This window comes from Talpa occidentalis, unplaced genomic scaffold (assembly GCF_014898055.3).
Source record: "Talpa occidentalis isolate TD23 unplaced genomic scaffold, MPIMG_talOcc4v2.1 talOcc4.2, whole genome shotgun sequence".
NCBI lineage: Eukaryota > Metazoa > Chordata > Mammalia > Eulipotyphla > Talpidae > Talpa > Talpa occidentalis.
In genome coordinates this window covers 39,899,689-39,924,570 of record NW_023602073.1, presented here as the reverse complement: position 1 = coordinate 39,924,570, position 24,882 = coordinate 39,899,689, and the positions used below count along the sequence as shown (strand labels likewise).

The window sequence follows — 24,882 nt, the reverse complement described above, 5'->3', positions numbered from 1 at the left end:
TGGTTAAAAAACAAACAAAAAAAACAAAAAACAAAAACAAAAAAAAACCTAAAGGGTGAAAGTCCCGCGGGCTCTTCCCTGGTCAAGGGCCTGGCAGGGGCCACGGCCTCGGGGTCACGGGGCCCCGAGACTCGGGCGGGGGGGGGGCGGGAGCGGTGACCCGCCCTGGCCAGCGCTGCTCCCCGGCCCGGCTCTGGCTGCGGCGGCCGCGCGGGGCCTCCAGGAGCGCTTGGAGCCTCCGCGCCGAGAGTCTGCGGAGCCGCGTCTCCTCGCCCGACCTCCCGCCCCGCCCGCCCGCCCAGGGCCCGCGGCTCCGCGCTCTGGCCCGGGGAGTCGCTGTCGAACCCCGAACTGCGTGTCGTCCACGTAGCCCCCGCGATGCACCGGGGCTCCCCGAGGCCGGGCGGGACATCACCATTTCTAACACCCTCAGAGAGGGGGAGCCTGGGGGCGGGGAGGGGTGAAGCCGGGCGGACCCTCCTCCCGGGGCAGGTCCTGAGTCCCAGGGAGATGGGGCAGGGGAGAAAGTGTCCAGGAGGGAGGGAGCTCCAGAGACTGAACATGGGCAGCGGGTCCAGAAGGGGCAAGACTCAGGGGACAAAAGGAGGAGGCAGGGTGGGGGGACAGAAAGGGACCAGGACTGAGGGGGACATGGGGGTGACAGAGGGGCCTAAGGCAGCAGTTTCCTCTGCAGAAACCTTTTTCCCTCCACCCTGCTCTCACCAGCCCAGGTGTCTGTCTGGGCCAGAGCCCTGGAGAGAAGCAGCAGGAGGAGAGTTGGGGACCCCATGATCAGCAATGCTGGGGTCTGGGGAGCTTCTGACTCCAGGCTGGTGGGTGGAGACTTACCTGGGCAGGCAGTGATGCTGACTGGTTCTCTGGGAGCCTCAGGCACTGGGGACTGAGAACTGGGGAGGAGTCACAAGTGTCCGGGGCCCAGCACAGGTGGTGGAGACAGAAGGGAGGCTAAGGGGGCAGTGGGGTGTCCCCAACAGTAACCTTCCTGCCCTAGACACAGCCCTGGGGCCTGGAACTATGAGAACCAGACTAGGGCCCTGGGGCTTTGCTCTGGCCCCTCCTCTCCTCACCCAAAGCTTCCTCACCCTGTCTCCATGACCCAAGCACTGGGTCTGTGATTCTCAGTCATGTTCCTTCCCGGATCCGTGTCCAGTCTGACAAATTAGGGAGGACGCCAAGTATAATCTTGTTTAGGAGGTATCGCTCCCCATACTTACCACACTGGGAATAAAGCGAGTTTGATCATGTAGCTGTTTATTTAGAATAATAGTAATAATCCAATGCATGTTAATAGAAAGTGTTCTTAAGAAAAATAACTTATTTCTGAAAATAATCAGGGCAATGAGAAGAGTGGATCTTTCATGTGTTTTATGTTTGCAGTTGTCTTCTTGTCTGTCTCGTTGTTTATCTTGTCTGTCTCATTAGAAGACAGTAGGAATTTCATGCTTCCTTCTGCATTTAACTGTGGTTCTGGTTGAAGTCTATGAAAAAATTATTTTTCACTACAAATCCAAAAAGTAAAAGTAGTACTGGAAGTTGGCAAGTGATAGGACACAATTTTCATGATTCTGTTTTTTTCTGAGCACTTATATTTGGTCAAGGTGAAGTTACTCTCAGTTATCAATTGCCAGTTGATTTTCTTTTTTTTTTTTTAAAGATTTATTTATTTATTTACACAAGAACTGGGTACAGTCAGAGAGCTGAAAGGTGAGAGAATTCACCAGGGCCAGAGTGAGGAGCAGAACAGGCAGAACAAGGAAATACACTGCTGAGGAGAGCACTGGGCAGCAAGAGAGGTCTGCGTGCCATGTGGGACCCTCACCAGTGGCCAGGATCACAGCCCAACCCTCAACTGCTGTGCCACCAGGGGAGGCCCTTGTCAGTTGATTTTCTCAAAGGAGCACACACTCATGTTCAGGACAATGTCTGCTAATTAACCAAATCAAATAGCCACAGATTTTGTCATTCATTCCTTCATGTGAAGATGGTATTGCCTACAAAAAAAAGAAAAATAGTCTAATTCATCTCATGCAAATATGTTTCTTGGCACATAATAGCTGGGAACGCAGCAGGAGTGTTGTGTGTGCACTTGCGTGTCATCGCATCAGGTGCTGTAAAATGTGGATTTGAGGATGATAGAATAATGAAGATAATTTTTAATGCTTCAACCAAGACACTTTGAAATGAAACTGGCTTGGAGTTGTGTTTCTGAGGTAAGTACTTGTGAAGAATAACTGCAGTTAGTAATATAAGCTCCATTTTTAGTAAGTTTTACCTCAGCAGATGGCAAAATAGTGAAAAAGTCAGTGGTATGTATCTAAGTGACATTTTGAAAATAGTTTTGACCTCGTGGCTCCTGTGACAGGCTCTGGGTGACTTCAAGGATTCCACAACCACACTTTGAGAAATGCTTTTCTCAGTGAACCAGGGAGCATCTCCCAAGTGTTCTCTGCCTTTGCCTCCTCTTCACTTCCCAGCATCCCTCTCCCTGGCTGGCTCCTGCCTCCCCAAGCTGCCTCCCCTGCAGACACAATGGGGAGCAGAGAGAGGACCCTGGAGACATAGAGCTTGCTCTGTCATGAGAGATGGACACTGAGTAAAGGTGACAAAGACACGTGTAAACCCGACCTGAGCCAAAGGCAGGGAGGAAGGAGCGTGTTTATTATGAAAGTAGAGCAGTAGGAGTGCTTCTATTATTTTAAATAATATCAAAAGATATAAAAAAATATAAAAACAGGGCCTCCCTGGTGGCATAAGGTTTAAGCCTGAATGCTATCACTGCTTAGATCTGAGTTTGATCCCTGGCCAGGGAGCAACCCTCATGGGGCAGCAGACCTCTCCTGTCTCACCCACCCCTCCCCTCAGCAGTGGATTTCAGTGGATCGGCCTATTCTGCTCCCTACTCTGTGTCTGGTGAATCCTCTCACCCTCTGCCCCTCTGGCCTATACCCCAGTTCTTGTATGCATAAATAAATAAAAAATGAATCTTAAAAACAAACAAACAAAAAATTACATGCAGCATCAAGTACAAGATCCATCTCAGACTCAGCAAACAGCAGAGGCTGGGGACCAGTAGTTGGTGCAGGTAAAACAAGACACAATGGGGGATTCAGTCAGCTGGAGTCAGGCTTTGTCATCAAATGAGTTTGATGCCAAACTACAGAGGGTCAGTCCACCATCCAGCTGCCAGGCCAGAAAGTCTGGGCTGGTCTGCAGCCGAGCCAGTAGTCAGGCACCACCTGGGAGACTCACGGGATAGCTTAAACTAGCCCTTTGTTTAATTTTTCTATATCCATATATCTAAGTGACATATTTGTCTTTCTCCTTTGGGCTTATTTCAATTAGCTCCATCCATGTTGCCCCAGATGGCATGAGTTTATGTTTCTTGATGAGTAGTATCCTATTATCTATGTACCATCCCTTCTACAGTTCGGCTACTGTAAAAAGTGCTGCAGTGATCAGGGGGGTGCAGGTTTCCTTTGAAGTAGTGTAAGGTCCTCTGCGGGTGTGCTGGCACCTGCCGCCCTAAAGGGAGCCAGAGTCTCCTAGAGCACCTGCTTACTCTGCACAGGGGGGTCCAGGAGGTTAGAAGTTCTGCAAACAGAACTTTTTTTTTTTTTTAATTTTATTTATACAAGCACTGGGTACAGTCAGAAGCGCGGGAGGGTGAGAGAATTCACCAGAGCCAGAGCAGGGAGCAGAACAGGCAGAAGGACCGAAGTACATTGCTGAGGGGACCAGTGGGCAGCAGGAGAGGACTGTCGCGCCATGTGGGACCCTCACCTGTGGCCAGGGATTGAACCGGCGCTGCAGAGGCTGCGGGCAGTAGAGGCTGCAAGCAGCTTCGCAGCCCAACACTCAACCACTGCGCCACCAGTGGAGGCCACCAAGGTGGTTGTTTCCAGAGCCTGAAGTCTCTTGCAATTGTGCACACGGTTGAGAACCACAGTGATGAGTCCCCTACTGGGCACTATCCTTCAATCGGCTCCAGCCTGTAGGCCCCTATCGTATGGGGTCTGTATTGCTTCAGCCTTTAGATTTTGGCTTTGGGGCTTTTTGGCAGCCCTCCTGTCTTAGAGCCCAGGCAGGTGGGTGCCACTGCGGCCTATCCTGGCATCCCATCCTCATGCCCCGTGACTACCCTTTTCAGTTGGGATCCCAGCCGGTGTCAGAGACACGAAGGGTTAAAAGCTCTTTGTGAGTTGCTGGACAACACCAACAACAAACAGCTCTTTCAGACATGAGGCCTGGAGCCTTTGGTGCTCCTTTCAGGTGATGTCAGACACTGACTGGAGGCCCAGTCAATGACAGAGGTCTTCATCCTCTCTTTCCCCTGCAGAGGTTGGCTACTGGATGCTGCTTTTCTTCTTTCAGCTTCTGGTTCTCCTTTCTTCAGAGGCCAGGAAAAGAGTCTTCCCCTTCTTTCTTTGGAGGTTGGAACAGAGCCCCTCAGCTCCCTCTAACCCTGGCTTATATCACTCTTCAGGGTGTCCCAACATCAAGTCTGATTGGACCATTTTTCTTTTTTTGTGCAGAAGAACTGGGGTATTGGCCAGAGGTGTAGAGTGAGCAGAACAGGCAGACTGACTGAAACACACTGCTGAGGGGAGCAGCCGGCAAGGCAGGAGAGGTCTGCTGCGCCCTGTGGGTCAGATTCCGGCCAGGGATCAAACTCAGACATCAGCGGTAACGGTGCCGAGACTTAACCCCTAGGCCACCAGGGAAGCCCTGCACCATTTTTCATCCTTGACTGACTGGGCCACTTAGTACCAATCAGCCCATAGCTTGCACCTGATTGGTCCTGCCCATAACTCAGGAAGCTTGCAGAAAAGGGCAGCTCTGAGGAGCAACTGCCTCAACGGACTTGTGGTGGAGCAGCAGAGTGGAGACCACCGCTGCTGCTGGCTCCCGCCACCGAGGCACCTCCCAGATCTGCGCCACAGATGGGGGGGACAGGCACTGACCTCTCTTCCTGAGGCAGGCACTGTGGGACTTTGCCACCTGCCCAGACCCCTTCCTTTCACCACAACAGAACTGCTTTCTAGTGCTCTCTGAAGTGAAGGATGCTGAGGCTCAGCCCTGTTCATTGAAGCGCAACCCAGAGCCAAGTCTGGAACCAGGATGTCTCCACGTCTCCTCGTCTCTCCCCTAGTGGCTCATGCCTCCAGCAGGGAGGTGACCTGCAGTCCCGAGGAACCCACCACTTCATGTCAGAGCCTAGGGCACAGGTGGTCACAGACCTGGCAGGACTGCAGGGTCATCAGTGCCCCCCAGTCCTGAGTTGGAGCTATCTCTGTTCTGGCCTAAGGACCTCCCTCCCAGAGGCCTCCAAGCCCGTCCAAGCTGGCGCAGGACTTACCAGCTCCTTCAGCTCTGCCAGCTTCTCCCGCAGCTGGCCAAGTTTTGTGGCCAGCTCGCTGTTGGTGTGCTGCTCCGTTTGGAGTGAGCCAGTCACCTCCATGTTCTGATGTACCTGGATAGACAGAAGAAACAATGAGACACCACCCAATGCAGTTGGAGACACAGAGCTTGGTGTCCCCTCCCACATCATGACGAGGTCATCCCCCAGCCCAGGGCACCCCAGGCACCTTACCTTCTTGCCAAGCGCTCTCTGGGCTCCGAATCTGATCATCTCCTGCACCCACCCTCTGCCTGGGACTCCCACGTCACCCGCTCTCCACGGGGATGAACACTGCCCACCTCTACACATCAGTCTCAAAGGCCACCCCTCCAGCCTCCAGACCCTTCAGAGCCAACTGCTCCCTCAGTTGCCACATCCCACCTTGCCGCCTAGCAAAGGGTCTGCTGCCAAGGGCCCATGGGAGATGGGTAAGAGTCCAGTTGATTTTTAAAAGACAAGGGGGCAGAATGTCCCAGTCACTCATCTCTGGTTAACCTCAGGTACTTTGCAGTTCTGCTACAAAACTCACCTTAATCCTTGCACCTGTAACAAAAGCCCCCTTTCTCCTAAGCCTGCATTTCCCACTCCCAAGCTAAAATGAATTCATCACTTTGAAAAATCAACCGCTATGTGCACTGTTGGTCTTTGGGGGACATGCCCAGAGGGCAAGCCCTGTGTGTGTGTGTGGGGGGGGGGTTATTGACACTCTCCCAGTAGGACGGGCCCCTGAGCATTCACCCTGAAGGGTTGGAAGGCCCAAATCTCACACTCCTGCTCTGGAAGCTCTTCCCAAAAGATCTGTTACCCTTCACAGTGTATTTTATCTTGTCTAAGATGATAAAGATGTGTGGGAAGGAAAACAACAATCAACCAAGCAGGTGAAATAGCAGACATGGACACACTGAGGGTTAATGATGGCAACATAAAATCAGCCAGAGGCCAAGTACCCCAACCAGACAAGCCTCGGGCATGCATGCTGGGAGAGGGCAAGCCAGGGAGGGGGTCTCAGCATGGCCTCACCTTCCTCTTGTCCAATGGGGGCAGTGCTACCCCATTGGAGCGGTTAAGGTGGGACACAGCACCTGCAGAATATCCTGAATCTACAGGAAGTGAAAAGGGAAAAACAAGGGCAAGGGGAGGAAGAGAAAAGTGACTTAGAGAAGACAAGAAGGCCAGAGAAGGAAAGAGAGAGCAGCTCTGGATGATGGATGCTGGAGACAAGGGTGACGGATCCATACCACGGCCTGTGCCATCTTTCCAAATGGCCACTCACCACCTCGCCTGAGGCAGAAAGCAACGTGAACCAAGAGATGATCAAAGCTACCAAATCAGTCTGGAAGACACTGATCTGGCCCAGCAATATCATTTTTTTTTTTATAGAGGCATGTTTTATTTATTTATTTATTTTTGTTTGTTTGTTTGTTTTGTTTATACATGCACTGGGTACAGTCAGAAGCGCGGGAGGGTGAGAGAATTCACAAGAGCCAGAGCGGGGAGCAGAGCAGGCAGAAGGACCGAAGTACACTGCTGAGGGGAGCAGCGGGCGGCAGGAGAGGTCTGCACGCCATGTGGGACCCTCCTCTGGTGACCGGGGAGCAGCCGGGGATCGAACCGGCGCCTCAGAGGCAGCGGGCAGCTTCGCAACCCAGAGCTCAACTGCTGTGCCACCGGGGAGGCCCCCCAGAAGTATCCTTTTCCAGGTGAGGAAACTGAGACCCGGGAAGGATGTGATTTTCCCTGTGATCACCCAGCAAGCAGGTAGCAAAGACAGACTCCACTTCAGTGGTTGCCTAAACCCAAGCACCCGGGGCTCATCTGTGCCGCACTAAAGGGAGAGGGTGTTCTCAATGCCTGGCTTCCCTTTGAGGCTGGGGATGAGGGAAATTGCCAGAGCAAGAAATCCATAGCGATGCCCTGTACTGAAGGCTCACTGCGCACAAGGACCCACACGAAGGGATGAATGCACAATCATCTCATGGATGCTGCCTAGATTTAAGTAGAGCTGTAGCACCCTGACTCACAGGTGGACAAAGAGCTTAAACAGTGTCACCCCAAATCAGATCCCCAGCAGAGCTACTGAGAGGCCGCACTCAGACCCAGGGTTCTTACCCACTTCTTCCATGCTCTTCACCTCTCACTCGGCTGCCCCTGGAACACCCCTCTCCCAGGAAGCCTGGCTGAGCAAGACTTACATCTTCAGATGACTTACAACCACTTCCAGTGGTCTCTTGCAGGAGACCCCAAGATGTTTTTCCTTTGGTAGTCTCTCAACTGCAGAGAGGAAAAAGAGAGTTGAGGCTCACGAGAACGGCAAGCCCCTGTACTCACACCCCACTTTACAAGTTAGATTTGCCATCTGACTTCATGCCACCACCATCTCCACCAGGTGCTGTGAGTATTCCCCCGTCCCATCCTCCCAATGACAGAAGAAATTGACTGATGACATGGTTTAAAGAAAAAAATCTTTAGGAATTTTCACTCAGTCTTCAGACTCGAACTTCTGGGATGCCATGACTCAGTAGCTGCCAGCAGGCAGCGCTGCTCAAGCTCCTGCACCAGTGGATGCTGATGGCAGGAGGCAGTGAGGGGACAGCCAGGGGCACAGCCAGGCACATTTCAGAGCAATCTGTTACAATCTCACATATGTCTGCATATGTACATTAACACAGAAGGCTTTTTTTTCTCAAGAGACTCAAGCAGAATTGATGCTTCAGTCGCCTATTTATCCTGTGGCGAGCAGAGCAAACCATGTTGAGACGACTGGGGGAAGATTCCCAACTGGGAAGGTCAGTTTTCTGGGATCTGATCCACAGAGGATAAACAGATCACTCCAAAGAGCACTGATTGGGGGGCACTCTGGCCCCAGGGTCATAAGGAATTAGAATGTGAGATGGAGGAGTCAGACGAAAATTGGAAAGTCTCCTTGGAGAAGTAGAAACCCCGCAGAAAACCAAACTAAACAATTCTTCCCAGTGTCACCCAGAGCAGTTGTCAGCGTTTCAAGATTACTAGGGAAGCGTAGGCTTTGTAGGCGCTCAGTGTTTAAAGGTGGGGTACAGTACAGAGCAAGCGAGCCTGAACCCTCTCCCAGGGTCGGGTCCCATGGCCTTGGGTCCCCTTCAAGTTGGTAATCTGCAGCCATAGGAGAAACCTGAAAGGGGGTTAGTCCTGGGGGCCTGGGGCAACAAATCAAGCACCCAGCTCTTGATGTGACATAAGGATGGTTCCCAGGGATTGTGATGTAACTACATTCCACCCCTTGCCCTGCCACACACATTCGCCGCTCCTCTTCGTCCCGGGCCAGCCCGTTTATGAACCCCTTCTCTCAGTGCTCCTCCCTTGTCACTGCTCTCTGGTTCTGGCAGAGAGCCAAGGAGGTGGCTCAGGCCTGGTTATGAGGGTCTTCTGCAGGGATGCAAGAATATGGGTAGAGAAGTTGGTTAAATGTGGTAGGAGACATTTCCTGAATGCGAGCCTGTGTGAATTTTAGGAGGCAAGGGGCAAAAAGAAAAAAATAAAGTTATCATTAGTATTGGCCCCAAGAGTGGGAGGAGCCATGAGACTATAGGATTTTGAAACCATGTCAGTGGAGACTTGGAGCCCCCGCTTTCCCTTTCCATGTCTTTGCGTAGTTTCATTAAGGCTTCCACATTTTGTTCTACAATCCCTGACTCACTGATACAGTAACAACATTCTTCCCTGACGAATAGGCAGGTGCCCCCTTATCAGTTTTTAACAGGTCCAGAGCCCACCGGTTTTGGAGTGACCTGTGCCAGGGAGGGGAGCTGTCTTTTAAATGATGCTAAAGACACAGAGGTTTTTTCTAAGGAGGTATCTATCCTTTCACCGAAATGTTGGAAGTGCGGGAATGAAAGCTGACAAGGGCATCAGTTTTCTAGCAGGGGTAGCTGTGACTGGAGTCCCATAGGGGGACTGAGAGTTGGGGAGTCTGGCAAGCAGCGTCCGTTATCTTGGTCATAGTGATATTGAGATTAATTGGAGCTGCTGCCAGTAGAGGCCTCTGAAGGGAAGCGCAGAGGAAACAAGAGGAGGTATTAGTCCCAAAGGAGTCAGTCAGGAAGGGCAGAGTGTTTTGGATTATATGAACCCAGGTTGAGGGTGTCTCGGTCTTTTCTGATGATGTTAGCTGATTTTGTAGGACTTGCTCTGAATGGAGGATGTCCTGGGAGACTTGGACTGTGGCATATTGTGTCGGGACATATTCCCTTGAGACGGACAATGTTGCCACTGGGTAGGAATGCCAGCCAGTGTACCCTGTGGCTTGGATTCCCTGTACCCAGCGTAGGTCCCAAGGATCAGAAAAAGATAGTTAACTTAATTCGTATTGAAACCCATATTATGACAGACCAGAGTGAACATTTGACCTTTATCTGGAAGGTACACTGTACATGACAGATAAGGGCACCCCCCATATTCTTTGTAGGAATTCTTACAGTGATCTAAGGTTTGATGGTAAAAGAAGCAAGGAGTTCATAGGGTTGGTAATCAACGAAAGAGTTAGGGTGTGGGTGATGGGTGCTGTGCATCCGGCCTGTGGGCACTCTGCAGTACCCACCAAGTGGGTAGTCTCCATGGATCCTAAGACAAAGGTCTCCCTAACTTTGAATTTCCATACATAGGACACTGGGCTCAGGGAGATTTTGACAAGAAATGCACATCCTAGTAGGACCCAGGTTACAACATGCATAATATTTGTCTTCGGGGGCATGTTTGACCCGAGAGAGATGGTGCCAGGAGGGGTGTCCCAGAAGTGTTACTGCTGTAGGCGTGGTGAGAATGACCGTGTGTGGACCAGTCCACGGAGGCTGCCGTGGCTTTGGCTGAAGCAATTTGAGCAGGACTTGGTCTCCCGGATGCAGTGGTGGGGTAGGTCAGTTGAGGAGGTCGAGATTCAAGGCAGGACTGGGTAAGTGCAGGTCTTCATGTTCCCGGAGCAGTCGCAGAGCTCTCAGGAGAGTTTAGTGAGGTGACCCTTGATGAGCCCATTGGCGCGCTCCACCTTCCCTGAGGATTGCGGGTGGTGGGGAATGTGAAGCTTCCAGGTGATACCCAGAGCCGTGGAGACCTGCTGAGTAATCTTTGAGATAAAAGCTGGACCATTGTCACATAGGATAGAGCTGGGGAGGCCAAAGTGTGGGATAATGTGGTTAAGAAGGGCCTCGGTTACCACCTGACCCATTTCTCTAGCTGCAGGGAAGGGCTCGACCCAACCTGTCACTGCATCAACCATTGTGAGCAGATATTTAACCTTTTTGTGAGTAGGGAAGTGAGTAAAATCAACCTGCCAATCCTGTCTGGGTAAGTGTCCACGCAGCTGGTGAGCTGCAAAAGAAGAAGGTGGGTGAACTCCCCCATGAGGTGATCCACGAGCACAGGTTTGACGATGGGAACTATCTGCCAGACTTTTGCACTCAAGGAGGGTTGAAAGAGCAGACTCAGGAATTGGCGTTCATTAGGCTCCTAAGTCAGAGTGATGGAGGGGACAGATAGGGAATAGGGGCAGGGTCTGCAGCAGAGTCAGTGGTGGGAGCCCTTGCTGCTGCATCAGACTTGTTATTCCCTGTGGTCACGTAAGAATTGTCCGTGTGGTGTCCTTACAGTGGATAATGGCGACTTCAGTTGGAAGCTGCAAGGCCGCTAGAAGCTTAAGGATAAGTTTAGCGTAAATGATGGAGGACCTCTTGGTGGAAAGGAACCCACTTTCCTGCCAAATCGCAGCAGGACTGTGAGCCATAAGGAAGGCATATGTTGAATCCGCATAGATGGTGACTTTCTTATGGTTGCTGAGGGTCAGGGCCCCGGTAAGTGCTCTGAGTTCTGCCTTTCGGGAGGTGGTTCCTCCGGGCGGCTTTCCTGCCTCGATGACCTGATCGAGGGTAACCATGGCCTAGGCAGCCCTCCGCTGACCTCGCGCACCTTCGCAAGAGCTGCCGTCTACAGACAGAGCCCAGTAGGCATCTGACAAAGGGGAGTCAGCAAAACCCAGTCTGGAGGTTTGCATTTCGCCCAGGATTTCAGGGCATGGATTAGCGGCAGAAGGGGGGCCAGAGACAGAAGAGGGGCTGGGTTGAGAGAATTAGACTGAGTGAGACTCGCCAGAGGGTTTTCGATAAAGAGCACGTGGGAGTCCTGTGAGCGGGCAGGAGTGAGAGTGGAGAGCGGGCGGGGAGACAGGAGGGCCTTGAAGGTGGTGCGAGGAATGTGCTTGGACAGGTCTTCCCAGGATAAGTTTGAGGGGTTCCCGGGTGAGTAGAGCTGCCGCTGCGAGGGCTCTAAGGCGAGGTTGCCAGCCCCTGACAGTGGGATCCGTCTGCTTGGAGAGAGAAGCGACAGGACACAGGGCTGGGCCCACAGGCTGGGCCCACAGGCTGGGAAAGGCCGCCTGCCGCCATACCCTGACGTTCGTCTATGAACAGGAGGAAAGGCTTTTCTGGATCAGGAAGGGCAGGGCAGGTGCCCTAATTCTCTAGACTGAGAATCTATAGGATCAGAGAACGTTGAAGAGGGTCCAGAGAGGGGAAGAGTGAGATAAGGAGGATATGTGTGAGTAAAAGGAAGGCCCTGCGAACCTCCCCGGGGGATTGGAGACGTCCTTCAGGGGAGGCTTTTGCTGCCTTGTACAGTGGCTTGGCTAGGAAAGCAAAATCAGGGATCCAAAATGGAAGAATCCGACCAAACCTAGGAAGGAAAGGATTTGTTCTGCCGGTTCAGGGGAGGGAAGGTCCCGGATGCCCTGTTTGTGGTCCACCGTCAGCTGTTTGGAGGAAGGAGTTAGTGGAAGACCCAGATAGACGGCTGTGGGAACTGAAAGTTGGGCTTTGGACGGGGAGACACGGTATCCTTTTGAGCACAGGAAGGTGAGGAGTTGTGCAGTGTGTTGCTGAGATTGTGGCGGAGAAGGTCTGCAGAGGAGGAGGCCAGCAACATATTGAAGGAGAGTCCAGAAAGGAGATGGACTTACCTGCTACCTTGACTGTTATCCTGGGCTCCTTGAAGGTTATTGGGGTTGATGAGTCCGGGCCTCTTCAGTCCTCAGCTGCCAAACCCAAGACCACCAGTGGCAAGAGTTGCTTGGGGCTGGAAGGACTGGCCCACCACAGCCAGGCATGGAGGCATAGTCACTTGTCCAGTGACCCCAGATGTTGCAGGTGGGACACAGTCCTGGCAGGGGTTGGGGCATTGTCTGGACCAGTGGCCTTCTTGACCACATTTGAAGCAGGATCCCAGGGGCAGTCGGTTGGGGGCCATGGGGCCCGTTGTCGTCCTCTGTCGGTGGCAGGTGCTGTGGTGGTTGGAGGAGCAGGGCCTGCCAGTCTCAAGGCAGCTACCAGGGCCTGAGCTTGAAGCCCAGCCTTCTGGTGACTACGGAGTTCCCTCTCTGCCTGTCCTGTTCCTCCCGGTTTTTAAAAACTGTCAAGGCCATATTCAGCAGATCCTGGATATGGGTTTGAGGACTATCCTCAGCCTTTTTTTTTTTTTTTTTAAGATTTATTTATTCATTTACACAAGAACCGGGGTACAGGCCAGATACGTGGGAGGGTGAGAGGATTCACCAGAGACAGAGTGGGGAACCAAACAGGCAGACTGAGGAAATATGCTGCTGAGGGGAGGAGTGGGCGCAACAGGAGAGGTCTGCTGTGCCATGTGGGACCCTCGCTGGCTGGCCAGCCGGGATCAAACTGGCACGAGAGCCTCACAGCACAGCGCTTAACCACTGCGCCACCAGGGAAAGCCCCTCAACCTTCTTAAGCTTCTGTGTAATGTTGGGGGCTGACTGGAATATAAAATGGGTAGCCAGAACTGTTGCGCCTCCATTTGAGTCAGGGTCAAGCCTGGTATGGCGCTGGAGCGTCTCCGTCAGGCGGCTAAGGAAGGCAGCACGGTTTTCTGAGGCAGACTGGGGAATCTCCTGAGCTTAGCAAAATTTACACTTTTGTGCACAGCTGTTTGGAGACCAGCTAGGAGACAGGTAATAAAGTGGTCTTGGTGAGTCCTGCTCCGGGGGCCCTGCCTGTGTCAGTCTGGTAGCCCCACCCCAGCTCTGGGCTGGGAACTGCTGCAGAGCCTGGGGCCATGGTTGTGTCAGTCACAGGGACCTGATCTGCTTGGTCTTGGGCAGACCTAAAAACCTGCTCCCTTTTGTCAGAGGTCAGGGTGGAAGAGAGGATCACTTGTAATCATGGCAAGTAAGGTCACAGGCTTGGGTAAGATAAGGAAACTCTTTGGTGTAGGTGGTGGGATTGTTAGTGAAAGAGCCAAGAAGCTTTTCAGTCTGGGAGAGACCAGACAGAGAGGAAGGACCATGGACCCTAATTCCTCCTTCAGTCCCCGCCACTTCCCTGAGGGGACCCAGAAGAGGACCACCCAGAGCGGGTGTGGCAGCTAGGAGGTGAAAAAAAAGAGGGGAGGCCGGATTGGGGAGCTGGAGGAGGTGAAGACTGAGAACTAGAGGATCAGAAAACGTTGAAGAGGGTCCAGAGAGGGGAGAGTGAGAGGAGTCTCAAGACTTGGAGAGTGTGGCAGGTTTTCAGGAGGGAGGGGCTGGAGGGGGGCACGGGAGCACAAGAGAAAGCCAGCCTGGCCCTAAGGGATCTCTGACCATTTCCATTGCGGTGACAGAACTCTAGGTCTGCAAGGATGGAGAAGTCAAAAGCGCCATGCTAGGCCCGTGGGAGCCATTGTCCAATTGGTATTGAGGCCACGCAGCGCTGCAGTAAAAGATGAGACGCTTAGGGCACATATCTGGCCGAAGCCCCAAGGGACCGAGGTTTGAGAGAAGGCATCTGCCGCGAGGGTGATAGATAAGCTTCAGTCAGAAGTTGGCTCTCAGAGAGAATTTTATTCCTATATTGGTCACACACACACTTACGTTCATACAGGCAAGCCAACCCCAAGTTCCCAAAGTACCTTTGACTGAAGACAGTGGCTGCTACGTGTCTCAGCCGGGCCTTCCACCTAGGTGGAGGTCCTCTGGCTGTGGAAGTCTCTAGGCTCGAGGGCCTGCAGTGCAGATGGTCGCGCAGGGTGTTGAACTGATAGGCCGCTTGTGCTGCTGTCAGGGAGCAGGCCTTCAGGGAGCCTTTGAAATTCATCCTGGGGGTGCAGCCCCCATCCCCCTATGTGTGTGCTGCTGGGGCAGGGCAGCTGCCTTGGGAGCTTTGGAACCAGATCCACCACAGGGCAGAGGAGGTCTGGACCCTCCTCCTTATTGTGGCAACTGAGTCGCCTTCAGGAAGGCTCAGGTTGTCTGATGGCTTTGGAAAGCCTGAGGGTCCAAGCCACAGCTCGGCCCAGAGCCACCTTGCAACCAGGCAGGTCACAGAGCGCCTTGCCCTCCATGCCCGGTGTTGCTGTGCCCCAGGTAAAGCACCGAGGCCCGCCTGCAGGCCTGTGGACCTGGGCCTGTTTCTCCTTAGGGTCACCTCCCCTTTACAGCCAGGGGACCTCAGTGTCTGCTGACCCAGGCAAGTTGGCTTCTCTGAGTTCTGCTCCAGCTGGGCAGTAAAACTCGCCCCACAGACCTGCCTGCCCCCCGCATCCTTCCACTGATGCTTGCTCTTCTGCTTTTCCACACCAGGAAGGGCCCAGCCTCACCTATTCAACCTGTGGTCCCCCGGCCAGCTGAGGCTCCCCTCTTAGACTTATAAGCCTGTGGCCACTGGCATCCAGACTCCTGCCCTCCCAGCCTCCCCAGGGTCCATATGGAGGACTCCTGGGCTTTCTGCCCACCCAGGGGGCCCCCAGTGCTCCCTCCAGCCATCCTCTCAGCTCTGCCCTCTCGGGGTAAACAGTGGTATTCCGCCTGTCTTTCTTCATCAGAAATGGTGGTGTCGCGTGGGGCCCGGGGCCCCCTACTCCCGAAGTTGAGGGTGGTCCTGGGCCAGCGGAATGAAAGACAGGGGAGCAGAGAGGAGGGAGCAGGAGGGAGCCGATCACATGTCTGGCTCACGGGTGCACTGTCTGGTGTGTGTGAGAGGCCGGTGAGCGTGCAGGGAGAGGCTCCAGCTCCTGCTCCTGCACCCCTCTCCCTGTCCCCCTCCCCTCTCATCCAGAACCCCTGCCCACACCCTCCCCTGCTTCGTCTTCCCTCCCCACCTCCCCCCCAGCGCTGCAGCCCAGGCTGCACCTGCCTTCCCAGCTCTCCCCCTTCTCTCCCTCCCCCGTTTTCTCTCTGCTTCTCTCCAGCTGCCAGCTGATCGGGTCAGGCAAGTCCATCCCATCCTGAGAGCCCCAGGGCCCCCTTCGGCCTCTAACCAGACCCCTCCTCTTCCTGGGACACCTCTCTTCCCAGGCCTGCCTGGGTGGCTGTTCTGTGACTTGGCCCCCAGCCCCCAAGCCTCCCCCTTCATCTGTGACTTTAGTCTGTTGTGGTGGTGAGCTGACACCCCAGGCATGACCTCGGTGACACTTGTGCCCCCGCTGTGGTATTGCTCCTGCCCTGCTCTATACATGTCTATAAATACACACACACACACACACATTAATGTGCACATCTCTAGTGTTGGGAACCGCTGTGCTGTGCTGTCCTTCTGAGTCTTGTGGCCCAACTACAAGCAAACGCTGTCACCCCAGCCGCCCCCGCCAACACTTGCCACCTCCGACGAGCCTCCCTGCCATTCCCGGCCTGTGCCCATTCAGCACCCCTGCCACCTTCCTGCCCCTTCCCCGAGCATGGGGGTGCTGTCCCGGCAGCTGTGTGCTTCTGGCCGCGACCAGTCCTGCTGTCTCTTGGCTGAGAATGAAACCCATTTCTGAACAATGGGGAGCAACGTGTTGTGTGCTGGCTGTGTTCTGTGGCGTTCAGGGGGAGGGGAAGTCTTAAGCATGGGTACGCAGGGGTGCCTGGGATGCCCCAGTCTTTCCCGGGCTGCCCGGGAAAGCACCTGGATGTTAGCTGGTCTTCATCTGGACCCTGCTGTGGCCACCAGGGGTAGAGTGCCAGCCTGGAGGAATCATGGGGCCTGGCTGGGGGCCCCAGAGAAACAGGGTGAGAGGAGAAATGCCTAGGCTGGAAGCCAGTACTCTGGGGTGCTGGCACCCTGCTTTCCTTCCACAGAAGTAGACCAGGTTTCCCAGTCTTGGCCCTCCCGGGGTGGCACGCAGTGGGTGGCACCTGTAGGGCCTGAGAGCTGAGCGGGTTGGATGCCCTGACAGGCAGCCGCAGTGCGCAACTCGCACCCCAAAGCCTGCCCTCTGCTGGCAGGACCCACACCCAGCGCAGCACCTGAGCCCAGATCCCAGGGCCCGACCACGTGGTGAGTTCGGTTTATTCAGAAACAAAAGTGAAACACCAGGAACCACTCCCTGGCCTTGCCTCCTTCCTCTGTCCTGGGCGATCTATAAATAAGTTTCCTCGATGTCAACTGATTCATAGAAACCTCCTCTCCCAGGGGCCACCGCAGCCTCCGCTGTGATACAGGGGCCGTCTCAGCCCCATGTACACACGTCCCAGCACAGTATGTACACCGTGGGGCGCCCGCGCGCCTTCCGCCTGGCCTCCACCAGCCACCCCAGACCGGCTTCTGGCCAAGCCCGGTTTTCCACAGGGTTGGGGGAGTAAGTGTGTACCCCCAAATTGCCTGAGTAAGCCATGCATCCCCTCTATGGGGACTTTTTATTAAAGAAGCAGTGAAGGCCACCTCTGTGCAAATCCGGGGTGGCCTCCAAGATAATCAGGCACAGAGGCCCACGGGACTTTTGTAAAGACAGCAAGTGGATGCCACCCCTTTGTGGACTGCGGTGGCCTCATACCTGCAGGACATTTGAGAGGAGGGAAGGGGAGGCCACCCTTTTGTGGATCGGGGTGGCCTCATGCCCGCGGGACTTTTGTGAGGGGGCACGGGGTGAGGGAAGCCACCCCTTTGTGCATTGGGGTGGCCTCATGCCCACGGGTCTTTTGGGAGGGGGGACAGGGTACACCACCCCTTTGAGAATTGGGTTGGCTTCATGCCCGCGTTTCTTTTGTGAGGGGCGGGACAGGAGAGGCCACTCCTCTGTGGATTGGGGTGGCCTCATGCCCATGGGCCTTTTGTGAGGGGGGAAGGAGGAGGCCACCCCTTTGCACATTGGGGTGGCCTCATGCCCGCGGGCCTTTTGTTAGCCGGGACAGGTGAGGACACCCCTTTGAGGATTGTGGTGCCCTCATGCCCGCGAAACTTTTGTGAGGGGGACAGGGTAACCTCAAGCCACAAGACTTGTGTAGTGAGCAGAGCCCCCCCTTAACAGGTGGGTGCCTACAAAATAATCGGGCACACATGCCCATGGGGACTTTTGCTAGGTAGTAGGAGAGGCCTCCCCTCTGCAGTTAGGGATCACCTCCAAAATAATTGGGTGCAACAAAAAGTAAAAAGAAAAAAATAAAGAAAAATCAAAACAATTATTGAGTCCAACAAAAAAGTAAAAAAAAAAAAAATTGGGTGCAAAGGCCCGTGGGGAAATTTCAAAAGGGAGCAGGGGAGGCCACCCCTTTGTGGATCTGGGTGGTCTCAAATAAACCACTGCTATCTCTTGGCTACACTCTAGACAGGTGTAGGTGCCCACCTGCCCAGCTGGTATCTCTGTCTGGACTTAGCCCCCATGCCGGGCCTTCAAAATGCTGCCCCACTCCACATGGTTGGGGTAGGGTGGGGGGGCACGTGGCCCCAAATTGCCTGATATAACCTAGGCCCTCTGCAGGAAGGCCTGGTAAGGATTCAATTGGTCATCAAGGAGCCCCTATGTTGTAGAAGGGAGCCCCCTAAATAACTAGTTGGATGTTTCTAGCTCCTTGTCTCTGGAAGTATGAATAGCCCAGAGATTAAGACACAGCCCTGACCTAAGAGGCTAGGGTCTGCACCTGTTTCCCCCTATTAGATAGGGGAGTTGTTGGACCCCTTTTTTAAGCCGAGGGATGAAAGGACAACTGGGAAGGAGAGCCAAAGGACGGGGGGGGATAGCCTGGGAACAGGGATGGGTTGGTGAGGGCCAGGTGGGGGCAGAGCCCCCGGCCCATGCCGGTGGCCTAGACCACCATTATCTTCACCTTGTTGTCATCAGCCTGGTAGAAGAAGGGAATACACGGCTGTTTCCAATGGTGACGCCTTCCTGGGGGTTCTGCATTTCTTGAAGCAGCTGAATGATCTGCTGCACAGAGGTGTTCTCGAGGGGAGTCAGGCCCAGCTGGGCCTCGCCCTGGGTCAGCTGCACGTTGTGGACGAGGCTCACTTCACTCCGTGCTTTAGAGAGACAGAGACAGGATGCTGTGTGCCTGGCGGAGTGTGCTCCTCCTGCCTAGATGCCCGTGCGGGGCTTTCCTCACCTTGGCCGCTGGCAGCACCAGGCTCCTTGGGGGCTAGGCATGCGCTAGTGGGCTCAGCAGCAGGGTTCTGGGCAGGTGCTTGGAGCTTCACCCGCCATTTGTTGTGCACCTCCACCAGCCACAAAACCAGCTCTTGCAGCTCTAACAGCTTCACCTGGAAGCAGAGACACTCAGAAGCCCGCCCTGCCCCCAGCTGCACCACCATGGAGCCAGAGCTCTGACTACCTTCATCTCCTCTTTGTTCTGGGCCAGCTGGCTTATGGACTCCTCCTTCTCTTGGTGCTCCTTCCTCATCACTGCTCTCTGGGTCTGGTAGAGAGCAATGTATTCTCCTAGGGGGAGGGTGTGTAGATAGCTCAGCTGCTGGGGTCTCCCCAGCCTCTGCATAGCACCCCAGCTGCAGGGCACAGGCCTCCCCACTCACCGATGGTGTCAGTCTCTCCAGACATCTGGATACATCGATGCTCCAGCTCCTCCATCCAGTCCTGTAAGTCCACTTTCTCCTGAATGAGCTCGGTAAAGTGACCCTGCAGCCAGACAGTGGGCTCAGGGGCTCAGCAGTGCTGGCCTGCCCAGCACCCAGCCCGCCCAGCCCTCCGGAGAACCACACTGTAGGGTAAGAAAAAACTATCAGGCTTTTCTGCCCTCCCGCCATTTGGATAGAAGACGGAACCCTGTGGTTCTGAATGCAAGCCTGATGCAGGCACCTGGAGTATGCTGTGGGCATAGGTAGATGGGATTCACCTGGGCTAAGATGGGCTTTTAAGGGTGGCGTCCCTGGGACGCCAGCAGAAGCAGAGAAGCGGAAGCAGAACCGAGAGAGCAGAGCAGCAGAGACCACCAGAGAACACCGGAGAGCCCAGAAAGAATGAAGACTTGCTAGGGGCTGGGAGGCCTGTCAGCCTCCCAGCCCCCCAGCACCCCTACTTGCCATGTACATGGTAAATCCCAATAAAAGCCTGCAAAAGCCACTGAGGCTTCCAGGACTCTCTTCTCCTGGACCCGGTCTGCTAGATCAGAAAACCTGCCCCGTGTCCATTCCTTTCTGCCTTACAATTGGCGTAAGTCGGCAAGGTGATCCATGCAGACGGGTATGGAGCCCTCCGAAGACCGGGAGGGACTGAGGAGCAGCAGACAGTGTCTGCCTGTGACAGCGCTGGACGTGTCATGGCGGCACAGGGGATGGAAAAGGTCCGGAAGCTGCGGGATGAGACCTCGCCTGGAGGAGGAGACGCCCGAGAGGACCAGCCAATGATCCCCGAGGCAGCAAGAATCGTCGGGAAGAAAGGACCACGATTCAGAGCTCCCCAGTGTGGACAAAGGGAAAAGCCGATGAACTTGGACTAATGGACTAACAATCCCGCCAGAAGGGGGAGGACCTTGGCAAGTTTGATATGTTTTGGGGACCCTGGGGGAGGATGGGATTGTACACCCCCAGAGATGGGAATCTGGGGGTGGCCAGTGGGCCTTGGTGGCCAAAAGCAGCCAGTGTATTGCCCAGTAGCCAGGCAGAGGAGAAAAAGCCAACTGAGAAGGCAAAAGCTGGTGCTAAGTTCGGGAAGCCCTGAGCGGCTGTTAAGCACTGTGTAAGCTAAAGAAGGCCAGTGAGTCTCTTAAAATCACCTGTGGGTGTTGCCCTGTTCATTGCTGAGTGAGGGTGAGGAGCTGAGGAACCCGTCCTTGGGGGACGGGCAGGGAACGTGGCTTGTGGTGGGGCCCTCAGCCAAAGAGGGGACCCAAGAGAGGCCGCATGTGGCGCTTGCAACCACAGATCCCCGACCCATGTGCTTGTGCAGTGGGCTGGCCTGAGGGCAGGGGCCTGCGTGTCGCATTGGTGGCTATGAAAGCCGAGTGTTGGAGCGACTGCAGACAGAAACCCTGAGGGTTGGGCGATTACCCCCAAAGAGTACAGAATCGCCAACCCAAGAGTGAGTGCATCCTGGGGGTGGATGCAGTGTGTGGCTTGTGGCCAAGACCCCAGCTGGAGGGGGCCAGGAGGCCTGAGGGCTCCTGGCCAGTGACGGCAGATGCCTGAGTGGTTCCCTCTCTCGCATGAGCAGTGCCTTCGGCAGCTGAAGTGGTGGATCATCTACTGGTGCCAACAGTCTTTTGCCCCCAGGTCGGTGCCCTGCCTGGACTTATTTGTGTTCTGTTATATTACATTGTGATATATTTCATTTGCTTTTGTGGGCCATGGCTGCAGTGTTCATATTCGCCAAGAGAAACGTGTGTATAACTCGTATAGACTGTCTGGCAGGTAAAAGTATCAGGCTTTTCTGCCCTCCCGCCATTAGGATGGATGACGAACCCTGTGGTCCCGAATGCATGCCTGATGCGGGCACCTGGAGTAGGGTGTGGGTATAGGTAGATGGGATTCACCTGGGCTAAGACTGGGCTTTTATTTATTTATTTATTTATTTATTTTAAATGAACTTTGTGAAGTCAGTCTCTTTTTTTTTTTAAAGATTTATTTATTTATTCATACAAACACTGGGTACAGTCAGAAGTGCGGGAGGGTGAGAGAATTCACCAGAGCCAGAGCGGGGAGCAGAGCAGGCAGAAGGACTGAAGTACACTGCTGAGGGGAGCAGCGGGCGGCAGGAGAGGTCCGCGCGCCATGTGGGACCCTCGCCCTGCGGCCAGGAATCAAACCGGCACCGCGGAGGCTGCGGGCAGCTTCAGAACCCAGCCCTCAACCGCTGTGCCACCGGGGAAGCCCAAGACTGGGCTTTTAAGGGCGGCGTCATGGGAATGCCAGCAGCAGCAGAGAAGCAGAAGCAGAACCGAGACAGCAGAGCAGCAGAGACCATCAGAGAACGCCGGAGAGCCCAGAAAGAGTGAAGACTTGCTGGGGGCTGGGAGGCCTGTCTGCCTCCTGACCCCCCAGCACCCCTGCCTGCCATGTACCCGGTAAATCCCAATAAAAGCCTGCAAAAGTCACTGAGGCTTCCAGGACTCACTTCTCCTGTACCTGGTCTGCTGGATCAGAAAACCTGCCCTGTGGCCATTCCTTCCTGCCTTACACACACTCACCTGCAGTTTCTCCATGGCTCCCTGAAGGGCCCTGTGGGTCTCCCCAGGCACACTCTCCCCACCATGGCCTCGCGGCTGTCTAGGTCGTCAGGGATGCTTAGCTTTGGCAGGGGGCCCTTGTTCTCTTCCTCCTCCTCCTCACTGCTCAGTCCATTTACTGTTGGGGGGCAGCCAGAGGGGCTCAAAGAACACCTGGGTTCTGAAGCAGCCCTGAGAGCCAGCAAGCTCTGCTCCCTCCTCTCTGTGCAACCCTGCGCCAGCAAGTCCCCAAAGGAGAAGGATCCAAGTTGTCCTAAGGGTGGCTTCCACTCTTGCAAACCCCTCCTCTGCTGAAGTCCCACTCACTTTCTCCAGTCCGAACCAGGAGGTTCAGTGGGGCCGACAGGAAAGAATGAGAAGGGATGCTGCTCGCAGGTCTTCCTGCTCGGGCGGCCACAGGGTGTCTGGCACTCCAATTGCCCCACCTGTGTTTCCAGCAGCTCTTGGCGGGCCAACTCGACCTCCATCTTGCCCTGCTCTTCTTCGTGCTGTATCCAGTTGACAAGCTGGGTGTTAAGCAGCACCTGCTTCTGCAGGACGTCCTTCTCGTTGGCCAGCTGCTGGTAGGCAGCCACGAGCTTCTGGTAGGCGGCCATGTACTGCTGAAGGTGACTAAGGTAGTGGTCCTGCTGCTGCTGCAGCTCCTGAGCCTCTTGATATTTCTCCTCCACCTGCAGGACGCGGGGGGGTGAGGGCAGGTGGCAGTTGGCCTCCAAATTGTCATTGGAACCCAGCTGCCTCTGCTAGACGCTACCTCAGGGAGACCAGTAGTGACCATCACTACTGACCAGTGCTGCTCAGCACTCCTGGTGACAGGGGATTGGAACCCTACTTGTACTTCTGGTGGACAGTACCTGGCTGAGGTAGACACCACTTGTGGCTACAGTAAGCTCCGTTTCCCATTTGTAAAATAAACCCCAAGGTGGTTGCTTACAGAGGCTGAAGTCTCTTGCAATTGTGCACATGGTTGAGAACCACAGTGATGAGTCCCCTACCGGGCACTATCCTTCCATCGGCTCTAACCTGTAGGCCCCTATCGTATGGGGTCTGTATTGCTCCAGCCTTTGGTTTTGACTTTGGGGCTTTTTGGCAGCTCTCTTGTCTTAGAGGCTGGGCAGGTGGGTGCGACTGCGGCCTATCCTGGCATCCCATTCATGCCCTGTGACTACCCTTTTCAGTTGGGATCCCAGGTGATGTCAGAGACACAAAGTGTTAAAACGTTCTTTGTGAGTTGCTGGACAACACCAACAACAAACAGCTCTTTCAGACACGAGGCCCGGAGCCTTTGGTGCTCCTTTCCGGTGATGTCAGACACAGGACTGGAGGCCCAGTCTCTGACAGAGGTCTTCATCCTCTCTTCCTCCCGCAGAGGTTGGCTACTGGATGCTGCTTTTCTTCTTTCAGCTTCTGGCCCTCCTTTCTTCAGAGGCCAGGAACAGAGTCTTCCCCTTCTTTCTTTGGAGGTTGGAACGGAGCCCCTCAGCTCCCTCTAACCCTGGCTTATATCACTCTTCAGGGTGTCCCAACATCAAGTCTGGTTGGACCATTTTTCTTTTTTTGTGCAGAAGAACTGGGGTATTGGCCAGAGGTGTAGAGTGAGCAGAACAGACAGACTGACTGAAACACACTGCTGAGGGGAGCAGCCGGCAAGGCAGGAGAGGTCTGCTGCGCCCTGTGGGTCAGCTCCCGGCCAGGGATCAAACTCAGGCAGCAGTGGTGATGGGTGCCGAGACTTAACCCCTAGGCCACCAGGGAGGCCCTGGACCATTTTCATCCTTGGCTGACTGGACCACTTAGCACCAATCAGCTCAGAGCTTCCACCTGATTGGTCCTGCCCATAACCCAGGAAGCGTGCAGAAAAGGGCAGTTCTGAGCAGCAACTGTCTCAACGGACTTGTGGTGGAGCAACAGAGTGGAGACCACCGAGGCAACTCCCAGATCTGCACCCACAAATGGGGGGGGGACAGGCACTGTGGGACTTTGCCACCTGCCCAGGCCCCTTCCTTCAACTGCAGCAGAACTGCTTTCCAGTGCTCTCTGAAGTGAAGAATGTTGAGGCTCAGCCCTGTTCAGTGAAGCGCAACCCCGGAGCCAAGTCTGGAAAAAGGATGTCTCCACGTCTCCTTGTCTCTGCCTTAGTGGCTCAACCTCCAGCGGGGCAGGTGACCTGCAGTCCCGGGGAACCCACCACTCCATGTCAGACCCTGGGCACAGGTGGTCACGGACCTGGCAGGACTGCAGGGTAACCAGTGCCTCCCAGCCCTGAGTTGGAGCTACCTCTGTGGCCTAAAAACCTCCCTCCCGGAGGCCTCTGAGACCTTCCCAGCTGGCACAGGACTTACCAGCTCCTTTAGCTCTGTCAGCTTCTCCTGCAGCTGGCCGAGTTTCGTGGCCAGCTCGCTCTTGGTGTGCTGCTCCATTTGGAGCGTGCCGGTCACCTCCATGTTCTGATGGGACTGGACAGACAGAAGAAACAATGAGATGCCACCCAATGCAGCTGGAGACCCAGAGCTTGGTGTCCCCTCCCACATCAGGATGAGGTCATCTTCCAGCCCAGGGCACCCCAGGCACCTTACCTTCTTGCCAAGCGCTCTCTGGGCTCCGGATCCTGATCATCTCCTGCACCCACCCTCTGCCCGGGACTCCCACGTCACCTACACATCAGTCTGAAAGGCCACCCCCTCCAGCCTCCAGACCCTTCAGAGCCAACTGCTCCTTCAGTTGCCACATCCCACCTTGCCGCCTAGCAAAGTGTCTGCTGCCAAGGGCCCATGGGAGATGGTAAGTGTCCAGTTGATTTTTAAAAGACAGTGGGGGAGGATGTCCCAGTCACTCATCTCTGGTGAACCTCAGGTACTTTGCAGTTCTGCTACAAAACTCACCTGAACCCTTGTACCTGTAACAAAAGCCCCCTTTCTCCTAAGCCTGCATTTCCCACTCCCAAGCTAAAATTGAATTCATCACTTTGAAAAATCAACCACTATGTGCATTGTTGGTCTTTGGGGGACATGCCCCTCTAGAGGGCAAGCCCTGTGTGTGTGTGTGTGTGGGGTGGGGGGGGAGTTATTGACAC

General features: G+C 54.6%; 2 protein-coding genes across 2 annotated transcripts; both read right to left on the bottom strand.

Annotated features, from left to right (window-relative positions):
- Positions 1 to 3,563: 3,563 nt before the first annotated feature.
- On the bottom strand, positions 3,564 to 22,137 carry LOC129146275 (golgin subfamily A member 2-like). The gene is made up of 7 exons (XM_054698109.1): positions 22,116 to 22,137; positions 19,162 to 19,264; positions 18,963 to 19,069; positions 18,738 to 18,891; positions 6,440 to 6,519; positions 5,378 to 5,491; positions 3,564 to 3,581 (listed from the first exon to the last, which is right to left on the bottom strand). The coding sequence occupies exons 2-7, from the start codon at positions 19,214 to 19,216 to the stop codon at positions 3,564 to 3,566; spliced, it is 528 nt and encodes a 175-aa protein (XP_054554084.1). The 5' UTR covers positions 19,217 to 19,264; positions 22,116 to 22,137.
- A 2-nt stretch (positions 22,138 to 22,139) lies between these two features.
- LOC129146274 (golgin subfamily A member 2-like) lies at positions 22,140 to 24,320 on the bottom strand. The gene is made up of 3 exons (XM_054698108.1): positions 24,152 to 24,320; positions 22,235 to 22,480; positions 22,140 to 22,190 (listed from the first exon to the last, which is right to left on the bottom strand). The coding sequence occupies exons 1-3, from the start codon at positions 24,251 to 24,253 to the stop codon at positions 22,140 to 22,142; spliced, it is 399 nt and encodes a 132-aa protein (XP_054554083.1). The 5' UTR covers positions 24,254 to 24,320.
- Between the last annotated feature and the right edge of the window lie 562 nt (positions 24,321 to 24,882).